Consider the following 20400-nt stretch of genomic DNA (forward strand, 5'->3'; position numbering starts at 1 on the left):
TCTACCATTATTACTGACATCCTGATAAATAATATAGGTACCTACGTACTTAAATAAATAATCAGTCGAAGTCTTTCGACAAAAAATGACGGGACTTGGGTATTATTCTCTCTAAAAGTTTTCTCTCGAATCCAAAAGTTCCTCTCACCCAGGTTTGACATAATGAAAATCCAAAATGCTCGTACCTGTTGCTTTGACGTATTGTTTCTCAATAAGGTCTTCAATGTCTGTGTTTTTATTCGCATTACCCTCCTTCTAACAGGTTTCTGTTTCAACATAATCCCTAAATCCTATTTGTCCTTTATCCTTAAACTTTCCTCTTATCCCTTTTCTTTATAGAACTTTTTTTAAATCCAATACTAATTAGATTGTGAGATTTGTTATCCTTTTTTCTTCTCCTTTTTTAAATCTATTTTATCGTGAAATCTCTCTCTCTCTCTGTTTGTCCTACATTTTCCTCTATCCTAAAATACCTACTTTTCTCACCATTCCTCTTATTCTCTTTTCTTTCTTCCTGTTTACCTCGCATACTCATCATTATCTCCCCTTCGCTGTCCAAGATGTCCTCTTTTACTTCCTCTTTCACCATTCTTTAGTGCTGAATGTTTACCGATCGAGCAATGTGTAGGTCCTGTTTGAAGGCGGCAGTCTTTTGAATTTCGTCTGGCTGGATTTCATTTTCTCTTTTACACTCACCCACATCTAAAATGTGTGGTTTCATTTGAGGTCACATTTCGCCCAGAGATTTTATCCTAAAATCTTTCATCCTCAGAGTTAATGTTGAGTTTGGCGACTTTTTTTTTAGATAGACGGCACCTCGTATAGATAAATAATAGATACCCAAAATTGACTATTTGTATAAGTAGGTAAAATCGTTTCAAATGTCCCAAGTTATTTTAGGTAGACGGCACCTCGTATACAATAGATAAATAATAGATACCCAAAATTGACTATTTGTAGGTAAAATCGTTTCAAATGTCCCAAGTTAAGCTCTAGGATGACTAGGAATTTGTTAAACAATAATAGGTAGATAGCTACCTACCTAAAATAGGTATACCTACTTTGCTATGTATTTTATGTTATGAGTTTGTGTATCATCTGTATAAATTATTCAACATGGCTCATTCAAAAAGTTCACGAGTATTCTTTTTCAAAGGCTATACTATAACTCGTACCTTTGAACTTATACCTACATACCTAGCCTGTTTATCTACGTACGTTACATATTATTGTAGAGTTTAGGTATAGTTCTATAGTTTGAAATAAACAGTGTTGAATATCTACCTATATTATAACTCGTACCTTTGAACTTATACCTACATACCTAACCTGTTTATTTACGTACGTTACATATTATTGTAGAGTTTAGGTATAGTTCTATAGTTTGAAATAAACAGTGTTGAATATCTACCTATATACGTACCTAATATTATAACTCGTACCTTTGAACTTATACCTACATACCTAACCTGTTTATCTACGTACGTTACATATTATTGTAGAGTTTAGGTATAGTTCTATAGTTTGAAATAAACAGTGTTGAATATCTACCTATATACGTACCTACGAGTGTAAAATTTGCATAATATGATCCTTAAACACTGAAAAGTAGATAACAGGTGTGTAAAACTTTAGGTAGAGGTAGGTATCAAATTTCGTTCATAAATAAGTAATTTTACCGTTTAAATGCACATAGGTAATTATATTATTTTCGTTTAAACTGGTAAATTGAAAACAATGCAACTGAATGCACTAAATGCAACTGAAGTTATTTGACACGACTGAGGACTTTAGTAGAGGTAGGTATCAAATTTCGTTCATAAATAAGTAATTTTACCGTTTAAATGCACATAATTATATTATTTTCGTTTAAACTGGTAAATTGAAAACAATGCAACTGAATGCACTAAATGCAACTGAAGTTATTTGACACGACTGAAATATAGGTATACCATTGTATTTTATAGTTTTCTGTATTGTTAGGTAGGTAGCATTTTCTCTGTTCTCTTTTTCGACAAACTGTAAATCACCATCACTTTTTTCTCATCGAATTCGTTGGAGTATGGACACACCCTTAATTTGGTGGTGAATCTAAATGAGAAAGACAAGGGATAGGAGGAGGAGGAGGAGGAGAAAAATAATGGAGAAAAAGAAAGTCTTGACGACTTTATCACTGTATCTATCAATCTGTCCTTGTCTCTACGAAAGAAAATAAACCATTTCTCAGTTCCTCTTGTCTATTTCTTTCTCTTATCCCTCTCTCTCTCTCAATCTCCCTCCCTCTCTCTCCCTTTCTCCCTCTCTTTCTCTCTCTCTCTCTTTCTTTATCTTTCTCAATCTTTCTCTCTCTCTCTCTTTCTTTATCTTTCTCAATCTTTCTCCCTCTCTCTCCCTTTCTCCCTCTCTCTCTCTCTCTCTCTCTCTCTCTCTCTACTTTACTGAATTCCATCCTCTGTTTCTATTTCTCAGTCCAATATCCTATCTTCTATCTCTTGGTTATTGATTTCATTTCCAGGCATCTATTTCTATCTGTAAATCTCTCTCTCTCTCTCTCTCTCAATCTTCCTCCCTCTCTCTCCCTTTCTCCCTCTCTTTCTTTCTCTCTCTCTCTTTCTTTCTCTTTCTCAATCTTTCTCCCTCTCTCTCTCTCTCTCTACTTTACTGAATTCCATCCTCTGTTTCTACTTCTCAGTCCAATATCCTATCTTCTATCTCTTGGTTATTGATTTCATTTCCAGGCATCTCTTTCTATCTGTAAATAAAATCAATGTCTATTTTATTATGTACGAGTAAAATATCGCAACATTCAACCTTTCGTTTCGTTTCGTTTTTTTGAAAAAATCTGAATTGTGTCCGAAAAATTCCGAGATCTGGGCTATTAAATTCTAGACTTTCCAGAAACTGGCCGAAAAAAATAATAAACTCGCGAGAATTCGCGACAGTTGGTATCTGAATAGGTGACCATCAGGGCGATCGCGTGCAGCTGGCTTTTACCGCCCTACTTAGGCTGACTGAGAAAAAGATTTTAACAGTCTTGTCTCAAAGAGGACTAAAGAGGTCTTCTCGCCCAATGTGTTGCTAGAATGGCATAGGAGGAATTTTATTGTTAAATAAAATGGCATTTTCGCTATTTTGTATCCTCTATCTTCTTATCTGTTTTACCATTTTTATTTTTCTTTTATACCATTTAGTTGTGTATCGGTTTTTAAAAATCCATCAGCCAGCAATAGAGTGTTTTTCAAGAAAATTTACAATACAGAGCAGAAAAAAAATAGGCAGAATTTATTTGAGGATAAGAAATGGGCAGAATTTATGGTTTGAAAAGAGTTGAGTAGAATTTAAAAGAATTAGGCACAATTTATGTGAGGAACAGAAATGGACAGAGTTTAACGAGGAAAAGAATTGGGCAGAATTTACATGTGGAAAAGAATCATAATAAAAATAATTATCTGGTGTGAACATCACACGACTTTCCTCATCCTATTGAATGATGCTTATTTTGGGTGTTCTTGTTCTTATAGCCAAACTTTTACAATATCTAAATATGAAAATAACTTTAAACCAGTGAAGAGTAAAAGTTATTTTCATATTTAGATACTTAAAATGAACCTTCACAAAGTTACTAAGTCTACCATCAATATGATACAATATCTGTATCAAATTATTCTGATCTCTACGGAAGCAAAATCTGTCTGTACATCACAAAATACAGATATAGGTACTTAACCCAATATAATAAAATTTAATAATTATGCATTATTTCATATTTTCATCTCATTCGTTATGCAAGAGCGCGAGAAATGTAGGTTAGGGGTTCATGGAATGTTGCAATTTCAATGTTTCGAAAAATTCAAAGTTGGGAAAAAAGTGTTGAAGTAAATAGGTATCTACATACATAATTGTTTATTTCAACATTTTTAACACATTAACCCCTGAGTGTTTAGTTTTATGTTTACTTTTTTTTTTAATGTCCACCTCAAGGTCCTCAACTAGTGACATCAAATTGTTAGCCTTCGTCTCAGACAGCTCAAAAATGTAAAATATTCATAATTTCAAACTCATCCTCATAAATAGGTAAATGCATGACGTTTAGAAAATTACAAAATACGGAGATCCCCTCTACAGTACACTACACAAAACAGACAAACAAATATGATTACAACACTACTGTAAAGTCACATCGGGACGTATTTAAAACAATGCACTGTGGATGACAAGCTACGAGTAAGCTTAAAGCTATATATGGAGAACTTAACCCTATGTCAGAATAACTCAGGGTGATTTTCATAGCAGACGGGGAAAGGAAAGTTAGGTAAAACCCTACAGCAGTACTGTAAAGTCACATCGGGACGTATTTAGAACAATGCACTGTGGATGACAAGCTACGAGTAAGCTTAAAGCTAATATGGAGAACTTAACCCTATGTCAGAATAACTCAGGGTGTTTTTCATAGCAGATGGGAAAAGGAAAGTTAGGTAAAACCCTACAGCAATCAGCCACAGTTCTGAGTGTTATCTGCATATCTATTCTGTCCTCTGAAGTAGCATGTCTGTTGAGAGAGTGCCTATTTTATTTAACTTTTAAAAAATGGTCTTCGAACTTGGTCTTTCGACAAATCGACCATGGAATGAAAAAGGGGCGTAAGTAACAAAAAACTGATTTCGTTTTTATTCCATAAAACAACTTGTTCAAGTGGTTTCTTTGGTATCACAAACAGGTGTGTACGTATACCAATCTTTTCGTGTTGGTATAACTAGGACCATCGGCTAATAAGCCCTATGTCTCTGCGACCTGATTAGACCTTTTATATACCGGGCTTGAAATCCACTCTACTCTCTTGTTTCAGAGGATCATCACAGGTGACAGCATCGCCACCAAACCAGGACAATGAGCTAGAGCGTGATACCTACGAGATCAGGTGGTTTCCAGTAATGAGGATGTCCGAGTTCGATTCCTGAAAGGGTTGGAATTTGGCATAAATCACAGTTCTGAGTGTTATCTGCATATCTGTCCTCTAAAGTAGTATGTCTGTTGAGAGAGTGCCTATTTTATTTCACTTTTAAAAAATGGTCTTCGAACTTGGTCTTTCGACAAATCAACCATGGAATGAGAAAGGGGCGTAAGTAACAAAAAACTGATTTCGTTTTTATCCCATAAAACAACTTGTTCAAGTGGTTTCTTTGGTATCACAAACAGGTGTGTACGTATACCAATCTTTTCGTGTGTACGTATACCAATAACTAGGACCATCGGCTATTTAAGCCCTATGTCTCTGCGACCTGATCTTTTATATACCGGGCTTGAAATCCACTCTACTCTCTTGTTTCAGAGGATCATCACAGGTGACAGCATCGCCACCAAACCAGGACAATATTGAATAAGGACTAACAGGTTGATCCAGTGTAGGTATAACTTTTGTTCCTCTGAAGAGCCCAGCCGCCATTAATTTTTATATGCATAAAAATATAAAAAAAATGATAGAAAATCTGAAAATATTACACAATTTTATGTTGTTGTTTGTTCCGAGATAACATACATTACGGTAGAAAGTTAGAAATGCAGCAAATGCATAAGAAAAGGTATTGTTTTGAACGTTGCTATCGCAAAATTAACTTTTCTTGCAACTTGCAATCAACAATAAAAGAACTGCTGAAACTTTAATGATCTGAAGTCTAAAGATTCTAAAGAATATGTGCACAACTACATAGGTACATAGCTATAAGTTAAGAGTTAAACGATTGGGTTTGTCATTTCATTCTGTAAGGTTAGTCATAAAGTGAAGTTTGAATGTTCAACGTACCAGGACAATGTCACCCTGGCTCCCATATTTGTGCTGGACGGCAATCTGATCCCGGGAAGTTGGTGTGAATGTAGACAGACCAGTAATGAGGACTGTATGTGTCACGGGGCGGGACTGCTGGAAATTCCGAGTAACCTGTCCACCACGCTGAAAACATTGTAAGTAAAAATTATTATTATTATTATTTTAATTTTCTGGCTGGGGGACCTTAAACAGGGAGTAGACCAGCTTAGTCTGGCCGGGGGACTTTAAACAGGGAGCATACAAGCCTGAAATATTTTCCCTTGATAAAGAAGTAGCAAAGATTGAGTGCGAAGGGCATCCATTGTTAAAATTGAGAGGCTGACGAAAAACGCCGACCCCGTCTAAACACGGGAAAAGGCGAAGAAAAGGAAGAAGAAGACTAACCGCGAAGGTCTCAATGTCCCGAAATCGAAGGGAGGAGGACAGGACCGTTCCGAGAACGAACCTTATCTGTTTACGTCTCGTCTTTAGGATAAAGTTTACCCCCACAGGAAACGAATCAGGGACCTAGCGCTTATAAGGCAAACGCGCTAACCCTCTCCATCCTCAAGCTAACTAGGATGGCTGACTTATCATTAGTCATTCTTAACTCGAGTTTCGTACACCTTTGTGGACTTTTTCCCGAGAACATACATCACCAAGGATTTGGAATAATATCTAAATCTGAGATAACTGGAGCTTTGATATTTGAATTTTGAAAGTTCAAGGAGAATATTAATGGAGAGAGAGAGAGAGAGAGAGAGAGAGAGAGAGGGTGAGGGGAGACTGTAACTGCGAAGGTCTCAATGTCCCGAAATCGAAGGGAGGAGGACAGGATAGGAGAAAGCCAGCCGTTTCGAGAACGAACCTTATCTGTTTACGTCTCGTCTTTAGGATAAAGTTTACCCCACAGGGGCCACAGGAAACGAATCAGGGACAGCGCTTACAAGGCAAACGCGCTAACCCTCTCCATCTTCAAGCTAACTAGGATGGCTGACTTATCATTAGTCATTCCTAACTCGAGTTTCGTACACCTTTGTGGACTTTTTCCCGAGAACATACATCACCAAGGATTTGGAACCTGACCTTTTCGAAATCAAATTCGTCTGTAAAAAAAAAAAAATGGACAAAGGTTCATAAAAATAAATTTTATTGAGACTTCATCTTGGCAATATTTCAACAGGAAGCTATTAACTTTATCCATCAATAGGGTTGCCCCTTTTATCTGCTGTTAAATAGGTTGAAAGTTGAAAAGGTTCCATTGGAGAGTGCGGTGTCACAGCTCATTGAATCTCATAACAGAAATTGCGCTTTCGAATTACGACGGAAAATTAAATGGCGATCAAGTGTTGGTGAGACTCTTTAATCACATTACCTATTTATTGAGAATATAATAGCGTATTTTTTACACGATAAAAATACCTAGCTCCTGACAAAGAGATCTAAGGGTTAGGTGGCAGAGAACCTGCCTCGGTGGCATAGCGTATTTTTTACACGATAAAAATACCTAGCTCCTGACAAAGAGATCTAAGGGTTAGGTGGCAGAGAACCTGCCTCGGTGGCAAAGTTGTCAACCTTTAGGTATAGTTACCATCTACGACTACGAAGTACGAATACAACGAGTTATGAGTAGGTATCATCTGCGTAGATGTACTTAGATGTATCTGCGTAGATATACGTAGGTAGGTGCTAAATTTATAATTTACCGAATCCAATGAATAGAGCAAAAATATCAAATTAAAATAAATAAAACAATCTTGAGATAAGATAAGGAAACAGCTCTCGAAAAAGACTGTTTCCTCCGAAATTTAATATCTAACAATGGAGGCCCTACCTTGCATACTTGCAAACAAACTTGTTAAGTCTCAAATGCCGAGATCCAAAAATAACTCACGAAAACGGAAAATTGACTCATTTCTACCCATAAAAATAAGAGTATTCATAAGTGATGAAAAATTGAACATTGAATGATATGAAACATTCACTTTTGAGAGAAAAATTTCATCATAAATCTGGTGTCTCTGGAGACAGAGCTTAGAACAGGTGTGAGAATTTAGTACATGTAAATAAAACAATCTTGAGATAAGAATTGATAAGGAAACAGCTCTCGAAAAAGACTGTTTCCTCCAAAATTTAATATCTAACAATGGAGGCTCTACCTTGCATACTTGCAAACAAACTTGTTAAGTCTCAAATGCCGAGATCCAAAAATAACTCACGAAAACGGAAAATTGACTCATTTCAAGCCGACTTGACTCACGTTCTTTTAAAAACAGTGTCAGCACTTAGCACTTTACAAAAAAAAAATCATCATCATCATCATCATCATCATCATCATCATCATCATCATCATCATCATCATCATCATCATCATCATCATCATCATCAACATCACAAACTTGTTATTATTTTCACGTTTTTCAATTTAGCCTTTTATTTTGTAACAGCAAAGGTGATGGATAAAAAATGCTGAAAAACACTTGTTATTATTTTCACGTTTTTCAATTTAGCCTTTTATTTTGGTAACAGCAAAGGTGATGGATAAAAAATGCTGAAAAACAGGCTCGAATGAAAACTAGGACACAAAGCCCTGAACTTGTTCTTATGTGGAAATAGAATCAGTCGGAGAAAACAAGACAAGCTTTTGAAATTTTCTGTTAAAAATGCATGCGATGGGAATGCATTTTGTGAAAGAAAGAGTTAGGGAGGGAGAGAGACACAGATATGTATGTAAAAAGTTGAAAACTAGAGCATCAAATGAAGAAAACGAAGAAGAAGACGAAGAAGAAGAAAGCGAACAAGATAGAAGTAGCAAAGCAAGCTTTCTTCTACCAAACAACATTCTTTGAAGAAAAAAGGAAACTTAAAACATTTCTCTACCGAAAAGAACCAAATTCAGACCGTGCTCTGCAAGAGAAATTGCAATTGCACGAATATGGTGGTCATAAAATGTCCTTCACTGAATTCACTGCACTAGCGAACAAGATAGAAGTAGAAAAGCAAGCTTTCTTCTACCAAACAACATTCTTTGAAGAAAAAGGAAACTTAAAAGAAAACATTTCTCTACCGAAAAAAAAACCAAATTCAGACCGTGCTCTGCAAGAGAAATTGCAATTGCACGAATATGGTGGTCATAAAATGTCCTTCACTGAATTCACTGCACTAAAATTTTATGACCGGACTTGGGACTTGAACCACAAATCTCCAGACACAAAGTCCATTACGCTAACCACAACAGAGCCATAAGATTCTAATCTGGTCGCAGTAACATAGAGCTTAAGTAGCTGATGACACTACTACTAGGTAATACAATACATACCGATATTCATTTTTTCAAACATAGCAAAAGGTGCTCTCCCTTATTTTCATATAAGTACAATAATACAACACATTAGGTACAAACATAAGGTGGTGGTGATGATGATATGATGTGGTGTTACGCAGGTTGATGTAATATGTATCACTACAGAAGCTAATATGGGGGAGTAAAAAGTCCCTACGGACTATATCCTAAACAGATTAGGTTCGTTCTCGGAACGGCAGTTCAGTGAACCACTGGCACGGACAGAAGAGGACACGGACCAATGGCTGAAACTTTGGCTGGCTTTTCACAAGACAAGCTTTTGAAATTTTCTGTTAAAAATGCATGCGATGGGAATGTATTTTGTGAAAGAAGGAGTTAGGGAGGGAGAGAGACACAGATATGTATGTAAAAAGTTGAAAACTAGAGCATCAAATGAAGAAAACGAAGAAGAAGACGAAGAAGAAGAAGAAGAAGAAGAAAGCGAACAAGATAGAAGTAGAAAAGCAAGCTTTCTTCTACCAAACAACATTCTTCGAAGAAAAAGGAAACTTAAAAGAAAACATTTCTCTACCGAAAAAAACCAAATTCAGACGTGCTCTGCAAGAGAAAATGCAATTGCACGAATATGGTGGTCATAAAATGTCCTTCACTGAATTCACTGCACTAAAATTTTATGACCGAACTTGGGACTTGAACCACAAATCTCCAGACACAAAGTCCATTACGCTAACCACAACAGAGCCATAAGATTCTAATCTGCTCGCAGTGACATAGAACTTAAGTAGCTGATGACCCTACTACTAATACATACCTACCAATATTCATTTGTTCATTTTTCAAACATAGGTAGCAAAAGGTGCTCTCCCTTATTTTCATATAGGTAAGTACAATAATACAACACATTAGGTACAAACATAAGGTGGTGGTGATGATGATATGATGTGATGTTAGTATGTTACGCAGGTTGTTGTAATATGTATCACTACAGAAGCTAATATGGGGGAGTAGAAAGTCCCTACGGACTATATCCTAAACAGATAAGGTTCGTTCTTGGAACGGCAGTTCAGTGAACCACTGGCACGGACAGAAGAGGACACGGACCAATGGCTGAAACTTTGGCTGGCTTTTTCCTATCCTGTCCTCATTCTCTTTCCGATTTCGGGACGATAAGACCTCAGTAGTTACAGCTCCCTCTATGAAACCTCTTCAAAAGTCCCTATAAATCCAGGCCTGTGTAAAAGGGAACAGCAGAGAACCTTGTGCCAACGTTTTAATCCTTTGTTAATTTAATTTTTTCCCTCGTTCGCGTGTTGGCGAATTTTTCGCCGTGAAATGAAAATTGCACGTTGGGTGAATGACTAACGAAATTGCCAGGTGTTGAGGGAAAAAAAGGAAAGTAAAAACAATGAAAATAATACTTGGTAGGTAAAAAAGGGAAAAAAATGTTACATCCAGTGGGTAATACGTAATTAGTAATTTAGTTACGAAAAAATACTTTGTTGTACCATTGGCTAGGTAAGTACCTATCTATGTATATCTATAGGTGTTAAGGGAAAAAAAGGAAAGTAAAAACAATGAAAATAATAATTGGTAGGTAAAAAAGGGAAAAAAATGTTACATCCAGTGGGTAATACGTAATTAGTAATTTAGTTACAAAAAAATACTTTGTTGTACCATTGGCTAGGTAAGTACCTATCTATGTATATCTAGGTATCAAGGGATAATTATTATCGTTCTGAAATTCGAATAATTAGATCTTCTCTGAGAATTTTATTTGCAGAATTAACAATGATGACAGAGTTTAGGGAAGAAGGAGTTTTTAGAAGTAGGGAAAGAGTTGTTACATAATATGAGGAGGGAATTGAAAAAGAACTCTTAGGGGATGAAGATGAGAAAGGAGAAGAAACAAGCTGGGTCCGTCCCTCCGGGAATTTTTTAGCCTGTAGTTTACTCGATCGTGGTTAAAGAAAATTAGTACCTATGTACTATTATTACTCGCACTGCCCGTCATCGCCTACGGGAGCGTATGCCGCGACGACAAAGTTCACTATTTACCGGAATTTTTTTAATCGATTTATCTCGGGATCTAGAAGTCGTAGAAGAAAAAGAAAAATTCCGTTGGTCCTCATTTTTCCTGCCCCTCCGGGAATTTTTTAGCTCGTAGTTTACTCGATCGTGGCTAAAGGAAATTAGTACCTATGTACTATTATTACTCGCACTGCGTGTTCGGGAGGTTGCGTATACGGTCGCGCTGCACGCTCCCGGGGCTTCGCGGGGTTGTACATATGGTCGCGCTTCGCGCTCCCTTGTTGAAGGTCGCGCTGCGCACTCCCGGGGCTTTGCATTTTCTGGCAAGCATTTCTTTTGCTTCCTATAGAAAATTCTTGCTCCCAAATTCAGGTGTAAATGTAAAATTCAGAAGGAAGAAAATGGTTCATACGGTAGCTACCTATTTTCTAGTAAGCATTTCTTTTGCTTCCTATAGAAAATTCTTGCTCCCAAATTCAGGTGTAAATGTAAAATTCAGAAGGAAGAAAATGGTTCATACGGCGCAATTCAGAAATAATAATTGAATTCGATTCAGGATAATAAACAATTTCGATACAAAATAAATACTCGCTTATAGCAGGTTCATACGGCGCAATTCAGAAATAATAATTGAATTCGATTCAGGATAATAAACAATTTCGATACAAAATAAATACTCGCTTATAGCGAAATATTGTCATGATTTATTACAAAATTTCATTTGTTCCCTTACATTCCCATCAATTTGTATTCAAAATAAATTTCCGGGTAAAAAATGATGGTGAAAACAGAGAACAGTTAGCAGATACCTAGGTAGTATTTCTTTGTGTTGTTTATTAAAATGTTTTATTTATTTATTTATTACGAGGGGATTACCCATCTTTTGTGCGGGAAGAGGGGGCGAACTTTGAGCGACTTGGGCTGCAAGCTCAAATTCTGAGAACTGAGAAGACAGAATATTTTCGAGCTTTTTCGTTTACCTAAAGAAAGGCCGAATGGCGGATGATCTGTGCCTAAATTTGCATGTTTTTATTTATGTGCATCTTCTATTTACAATATACATATCTAAAAGATAGAACTAAAACAAAGAATCAATGTTTTCGAATTTCAGAACGGTCTCCAACGCTGGGATTCGAACCCTCACGGCGAACTGCTTGCAACCGTATAAGAATACCTTGAGAGACGTGTAAGTATTCTCCCATTTTATTGGTATAATATTCTTCTTTTTTTTTTTTAAGAGGTTTGACAGAGGGAACTGTAACTGCTATGGTCTTATCGTCTCGAAATCGAAGAGAGAAGGAAGACAGGATAGGAGAAAGCCAGCCGTTCCGAGAACGAACATTATCCCATCAGGATAAAATCCGCCCCGGGCGGGAATCGAACCCGCGGCCTAGCGCTTACAAGGCAGACGCACTACCAACTAAGCTAACTAACTTTTAAAAGTGCGATAATAAGTTGTAATAATATCCACTTAATAGTTGTGAGATAATGTTACGTATAGGTACTTGGGAAGTAGGCATTGGTAGAAACATTATTATCAATCTATAACTAGGTATATTCTATAGGTATCCCAATACTTTTTGTGACCTACCTAACCCACCTACCTTCGAGTGTACTAGTCCTAATGGCATGACACACGGCCTACATTAAAATTAAATGTACACTAATGGAAAGGCACTAAGTCTGCGTAGTGTGTCATTGCTACTTCCAACCTACCTTTATAGCTTACCTACCTTTAAAAACATCAACAACAACAATAACAACAACAACAACAACAACAACAACATCAACAACAAAACAACAATAGGATATGAGTATAGGAGTTGGGTAAAGGTTTGTGGAATACTCATTCATATTATTTCCAAACTTTCCATATTCATGAGACTCACCCAAAGACCCATTGAATTCATAAAAATTAATGAGAATTTCACATTATCTCTGTCCCATTCATTTGATCTTCCAAGAGTGAGCATTCATCCCACGTTCTATCTTCCATTTCGTTCACAGAAATGTCTCAATGGAATTTACCTACCCATAAAAATAAGAGTATTCATAAGTGATGAAAAATTGAACATTGAATGATATGAAACATTCACTTTTGAGAGAAAAATTTCATCATAAATCTGGTGTCTCTGGAGACAGAGCTTAGAACAGGTGTGAGAACTTAGTACATTATTGAGATATGAAACAGAACAAGGTAGGTACAAAATACGGGTATAGGTAGGTACTTGTATCGGATTATTATTAATGGACCAAAATATTCTTTACAACTCCCTCAGGAGAACCTTCTTCTCTCTTGATGGCTAAATCGAACCTATCCCGCATAGATGTGTACGACTTTCCTGATTTTGTCTAAAATATTTTTCGGACTTTTCGGTTGTATAATATCAAACAAGGTATTCGACTAGAAAAGGGACACCCCTTTTTCAGAAGCAGCCCGACAATTTTTATCCTCATAAAGTCGAAAACTTAATGATTTAATCACATAATAGCGCAGAATAGGTTTTTTAGAAAGCATTTTTTTTCTTTTAGAAGGAACTGAGTCAATGGGAATAAAGAAGAAGAACCCATGCATTAGCACGCTCCTCGATATCTCCTTGTACACTTCCTATTTCCTATTCTTTAGCTCTCTCTTCCCGGACTTCTCGGTTGTATAATATCAAACAAGGTATTCGACCAGAAAAGGGACACCCCTTTTTCAGAAGCAGCCCGACAATTTTTATCCCAGGAATTTTTATCCTCATAAAGTCGAAAACTTAATGATTTAATCACATAATAGCTCAGAATAGGCTTTTTAGAAAGCATTTTTTTTTTTCTTTTAGAAGGAACCGAGTCAAAGGGAATAAAGAAGAAGAACCCATGCATTAGCACGCTCCTCGATATCTCCTTGTACACTTCCTATTTCCTATTCTTTAGCTCTCTCTTCCTAAAGCCTGGGGCTTTTTTCTTTCTCTCTCACTCAAATGGTGTGTCATAAATATTTATTGAAAACCCGGTATAGTCATCTTTTCCTATGAATTTCCTCGTTTCAAAATCACGTCTTTGAATTTCCTCCTAGAATCTAGATGATAGGTATACATTGTAGCTTGTACATTGTACAATATTCAATATGTTTGTATTGAATTTGAACGAAAGAGTTTGAATCAACGATTTCTCCTTTTACTTTCCGTATCCAATAGAGTTCATGTTTGCTTAACCCCATACACAAAAAGCCCAATCAGAGTCTTAGGTGTAGGGGCTGGACAGCCCTAAAGGATGGGTTAAGCTTATACGAATCGTGTACCTAAATTTATAACTATTACCATTAACCATGATTATTTTAACGGAGTTGAGGTACTTTTAGGACGTGAGGAGATTGAAAAATTGACCATTTGATAACAATGGGTTAATTAAGGATTACTTTTATAGCTGGATGTAACTGTAATATTTCATTGCTAGCAAAATTTCTTCTGTCGTAATTATGTGGTAATTTGAGTACGACACTATAGGAGTAGATAAGTGCGAGTATAGGTAGTAGGTCAAATTATAATGGAATAACTGGGTCTCTGCAAAAATGACCTTATTAAAGGTGTTAAAGCACCCTAACATCAGGTTCCTTCTCTTCAATCCTTATTGAACCCCCACACTTTGCCTCCTAGTTCGATATCTATTTACAACCTATCTATTTTTCTAAATTAAGGTGTTAAAGCACCCTAACAACAGGTTCCTTCTCTTCAATCCTTATTGAACCCCCAGTCCCCCACACTTTGCCTCCTAGTTCGATATCTATTTACAACCTATCTATTTTTCTAAATTTAAACATTATTTATTCCAAAATGCCAAACCTTGTTTATTTTAGTGGTTGATTTCATAAATCTAATCCAATTTATCCTATGTTATACGATTAAAAGGGACAACATTTAAAATAAGCATATATCTAATTATTCAAATTTATTTTTTTCCGCACAAAATATTGTGTACTTATAGATAACTAAACATCGAAAATTATCACAGCATGCATTTTGTTTTGGATTAATTTGAATTTAATGCCTGATGTTTTGCTTCATGGGGTTCCCTCGCGTTTTCGAATACTTTGTTGTTTTGTTCAGTAAATAAAATTACTTTCGTTTTGTCTAGTACTTCTTTCAATATCACCATTCGAGGATGGTTTGTTCTTAGTAGTAACATTGGGGGGTGTTTCGTTCTTAGTGGGTAACTCGGGCTTCATTCTTTTGTCAGCTGTTTTCCTTTGATTATTTTCGCTTGTTGTTTTCATGTTGGGTTGAAGTGGATTAGAGTTCAGTAAATTACTTTCGTTTTGTCTAGTACTTCTTTCATTATCACCATTCGAGGATGGTTTGTTCTTAGTAGTAACATTGGGGGGTGTTTCGTTCTTAGTAGGTAACTCGGGCTTCATTCTTTTGTCAGCTGTTTTCCTTTGATTATTTTCGCTTGTTGTTTTCATGTTGGGTTGAAGTGGATTAGAGTTTCTTGGTCCCGTTTTGTGAGTTTTCACAGTTCGAGCTCGATTGTTTGATCCGGCAGTTCCATTTTCACACCTGTCAGTAATTTGTTGATTATGAAGATTATGTGTATCGAATAGATTTCTATCTATGCTACAAGAATCATCAGATTTTCGGTTGATTGTTGCATTATTTCTAGGGTATTATTAATGGTATAAAATTTTCCCTTGACCCCGAAAGCAGTAGAACTAGACCTATGGGTTGTTTTGTGAGTTTTCACAGTTCGAGCTCGATTGTTTGATCCGGTAGTTCCATTTTCACACCTGTCAGTAATTTGTTGATTACGAAGATTATGTGTATCGAATAGATTTCTATCTATGCTACAAGGATCATCAGATTTCCGGTTGATTGTTGCATTATTTCTACGGTATTATTAATGGTATAAAATTTTCCCTTGACCCCGAAAGCAGTAGAACTAGACCTATGGGTACATACCTTTTCAAATTACTTTCATCAGGACCTGTAATTAGGATGGGTTGTTTTCTAGCATTGATGTCGCGATTTATCATTCGAATCTCATTCGTTATCAATTTCGATGCCAATTTAAACAATCGTTCCTTAGTGTTCTCAATTTTAGTACGGTTCTCCTTTATTATTTCCTTTGGAACATTACTTGGTATTATCTTTACTCTTTGGTTCCATTTGGCATTGTATTGTTCGGAGTCAACTTTTCCACTGCGGTTTCTTGTATTCATATTGAAGGATTTGAGGTAGAGAGGCAGGTACCTATTATTATAATCATGTACCTATACGTCTCAAATATAAATACGAGAATCACTTCATTACAACAGAAAACACATGAAATCGGAAGATTAATAAAAAATAGAAAGTAATTTTACTATGAGGTATGTACCTATTCTTATTAACTACTTAAAAGTGATTTATTTTAGCTGGCCTAATCTGATTTTGTCACCGAGCACTAATTAAAAATTTATTTATTTACTATGTTTGCATGACCTTACACTACAATCGTAAACTTCCGCTTAATTTCCTTTTTGGGGCAGGTACATTTGCACGAAATGCTTTCCGTGTATTGTCTACCAAACCAATTAAAATTGTCCCAAACTTTACCGCAATCCGGAAAGCTCCCAAAGTTAACTTTTTGGTTTGACATTTTCAAAATGGATTATTTATAGCTCGTAAACTTTCTCCTATGTCACCTCTTTGGATTTCTCCATCTCTTTGGATTATAAATAAACGCGTATTCCTTATCAGACTCTCACACGAAACTTTAACCTCTGCATAAATTCACGCATGCAATCTGATTATTCAAAAGAGTTTTTCACTGAAGATCATAGCCATGTGGTTAGATATGGCGGAAAATTTACGCTGAATAATTCACGCATGCAATCTGATTATTCAAAAGAGTTTTTCACTGAAGATCATAGCCATGTGGTTAGATATGGCGGAAAATTTACGCTGACGTTTTGAAATAAACTTGGGCTGAAACTTGAAACTTTATGAGCTTGAAAGTTTTTGTCAAGGTCTGGTTGAAGTTTTTGTAAGTCTGTTGAGTGTGGTTTGAATGTAAATGTGCTACATAACCATTCACCAAGGGAAATTATTTGATTACTATCAACCCTCTAGGACTATTTGTGTAGGTGGTGCCTAAATAAGGAATACCTATAGGGACTACGAAGAGTTCAGTATGACTTCTGTTGCAAAACTAGGTAGGTAGCTAGGTACCAATATGAACATAAATAATTTGACTATAATATTAGTAACAATAGATTCTATTGAAAACATAAGTAATTCAAAGCTGCTTCACTTTGTTGATGAAACATACTGCTATAATTTTCAAACAAAAATTCACGGTTATCCTAAAATCCTAGTAAATTTAAAATTAAATCATTGAAAAACACGAGTACCTATATTCTTCATTCAACTTCTTATTTATGACTTACTGTTTCAGAACATTTTCCAACGTCAAGAGATTGGAGCATATCGAGCCAGGAGTGTATTTATGACTTACTGTTTCAGAACATTTTCCAACGTCAAGAGTTTGGAGCATATCGAGCCAGGAGTCTTTAACTTGCTCAAAGAGCTTCGAAGCATGTAAGTGACTTATGTTCCTTCTCTATCCGTTGTCTAAAACGAATTGAATAAACTCCTTGGAAATCTCCGAGTAGGGTAAGTGTACCAGTTTTTTGGCACATCTAAAAACTAGCTATTAGTTACTGTCCCCTCAGGGAGTTATCCCCAAACATTTTCAACATTCGCGTTATCAAGAGAAAGGTTTAAAAGATTATTTATGACTTACTGTTTCAGAACATTTTCCAACGTCAAGAGATTGGAGCATATCGAGCCAGGAGTCTTTAACTTGCTCAAAGAGCTACGAAGCATGTAAGTGACTTATGTTCCTTCTCTATCCTTTGTCTAAAACGAATTGAATAAACTCCTTGGAAATCTCCGAGTAGGGTAAGTGTACCAGTTTTTTGGCCCATGTAAAAACTAGCTATTAGTTACTGTCCCCTCAGGGAGTTATCCCCAAACATTTTCAACATTCGCGTTATCAAGAGAAAGGTTTAAAAGAAAGCTATCTTTTCATAACCTTGGATCTTGAAAATGTTTGTGCAGTACATATGGGGTACTTATGAGGGTGGACGTTAAGGGTCCATTTTTTAATACGTTTGACAGGGGAACGTGTAACTGCTAAGGTCTTATCGTCACCAAATCGAAGAGAGAAGGCAGATAAAATCTATCCCGGGCGGGAATTGAACCCGCGGCCTAGCATCTACATATGGGGTACTTATGAGGGTGGACGTTAAGGGTCCATTTTTTAATACGTTTGACAGGGGAACGTATAACTGCTAAGGTCTTATCGTCACCAAATCGAAGAGAGAAGGCAGATAAAATCTATCCCGGGCGGGAATTGAACCCGCGGCCTAGCACTTACAAGGCAGACGCGCTACCAACCAAGCTAACTAGGCTGGTATAACGTTTTTTACATGGGCCAATAAGGGGTACACTTACCCTAGAAAATCCAAGTGGGAAGTAAGTACATTATGAGCTGAGTAGATGTCAAATGAGCTTATCATAAAACTCGCGTACATGTGTGTTAGTTTGCTTTGCATTTCGAGAAAAATAGGAGAAGAAGAACTAGAAACTTGAGGTAGAGGAGAAGAAGGAGAAGAAGAAGGAAAAAGAAAAAGAAGGAGAAGAAGAAGAAGGAAAAAGAAAAAGAAGAAGAGGTAGAGGAGAAGAAGGAGAAGGAGGAGGAGGAGGAGGAAGAGGAAAAGGAAAAGGAAAAGGAATAAAATTGAATAATTTTGCATTCTATTTTTATAAAATGTTTTTCGCCATTTTTCCCTGTCACTTTTTAGCCTAATTTGATGTGCCTGTCACCACCTTCTCTCTCTCTCCCTCTCTTACCTAATCATCATATTTTGGCTTCAATTTAAAAACTTTTTAAACGAAATTAGACCTCATTTCTCTCGCTCTTGTATTTTTCTTTTTGCGTTTATTTGCTTTCCTCTCTTTCATCCCTCACTTTTCTCCCATTTATCCCTTCTTTGTGGCTATAATTAGCAGCCAATCCTCTAAAAAGTCTATTACTTATTCTTCATTGTCCTTCTTTTCTCATCTTTTTTTTAATTTTCTTTTCTTCTTATTTTCTCATACTGCCTTCTAGGAAGCCATTAATCGAAGTGAAGGTGAAGGCTGAAGCTGACACTACCGGTTTAAATGTATATTGAAAATGCCACTTTCTTTGATTTCGTTCTAAATAGGTACCTACATAACGTTATTATAGCACAAGTAGGTACCAGTAGAACGTTTTTTTACATGGGCCAATAAGGGGTACACTTACCGTAGAAAATCCAAGTGGGAAGTAAGTACATTATGAGCTGAGTAGATGTCAAATGAGCTTATCATAAAACTCGCGTACGTGTGTGTTAGTTTGCTTTGCATTTCGAGAAAAATAGGAGAAGAAGAAGGAAAAATAAAAAGAAGAAGGAGAAGAAGAAGGAAAAAGAAGAAGAGGTAGAGGTAGAGGAGAAGGAGAAGGAGGAGGAGGAGGAGGAGGAAGAGGAAAAGGAATAAAATTGAATAATTTTGCATTCTATTTTTATAAAATGTTTTTTGCCATTTTTCCCTGTCACTTTTTTAGCCTAATTTGATGTGCCTGTCACCACCTTCTCTCTCCCTCTCTTACCTAATCATCATATTTTGGCTTCAATTTAAAAACTTCTTAAACGGAATTAGACCTCATTTCTCTTGCTCTTGTATTTTTCTTTTTGCGTTTATTTGCTTTCCTCTCTTTCATCCCTCACTTTTTCCCATTTATCCCTTCTTTGTGGCTATAATTAGCAGCCAATCCTCTAAAAAGTCCATTACTTATTCTTCATTGTCCTTCTTTTCTCATCTTTTTTTTTAATTTTCCTTTCTTCTTATTTTCTCATACTGCCTTCTAGGAAGCCATTAATCGAAGTGAAGGTGAAGGCTGAAGCTGACACTACTGTTTTAAATGTATATTGAAAATGCCACTTTCTTTGATTTCGTTCTAAATAGGTACCTACCTACATAACGTTATTATAGCACAAGTAGTACCTACCTACACACATTTCATCATTCGACATACGAGCGAGTTTCAAGATTTTGTATGAATGCCGTGTAATTATTTGAGTATGCAATGTGCAACACAAAAAGTATTGGTGGAGGTGACTGATTTACTACGATCTACACACATTTCATCATTCGACATACCAGTGAGTTTCAAGATTTTGTATGAATGCCGTGTAATTAATTGAGTATGCAATGTGCAA

The 20400-nt window shown here is 36.2% G+C and overlaps 1 protein-coding gene across 1 annotated transcript; it reads left to right on the plus strand.

Moving 5' to 3' along the window:
* The first annotated feature begins 4587 nt into the window (after nt 1–4587).
* LOC113468982 lies at nt 4588–17984 on the plus strand. Its single transcript, XM_026826333.1, has 6 exons — nt 4588–4640; nt 4847–4928; nt 5765–5958; nt 12247–12321; nt 17550–17594; nt 17906–17984. The coding sequence occupies exons 1-6, from the start codon at nt 4588–4590 to the stop codon at nt 17982–17984; spliced, it is 528 nt and encodes a 175-aa protein (XP_026682134.1).
* Nucleotides 17985–20400: the final 2416 nt, after the last annotated feature.

Source organism: Diaphorina citri, unplaced genomic scaffold, assembly GCF_000475195.1.
Source record: "Diaphorina citri unplaced genomic scaffold, Diaci psyllid genome assembly version 1.1 scaffold914, whole genome shotgun sequence".
Classification (NCBI taxonomy): domain Eukaryota; kingdom Metazoa; phylum Arthropoda; class Insecta; order Hemiptera; family Psyllidae; genus Diaphorina; species Diaphorina citri.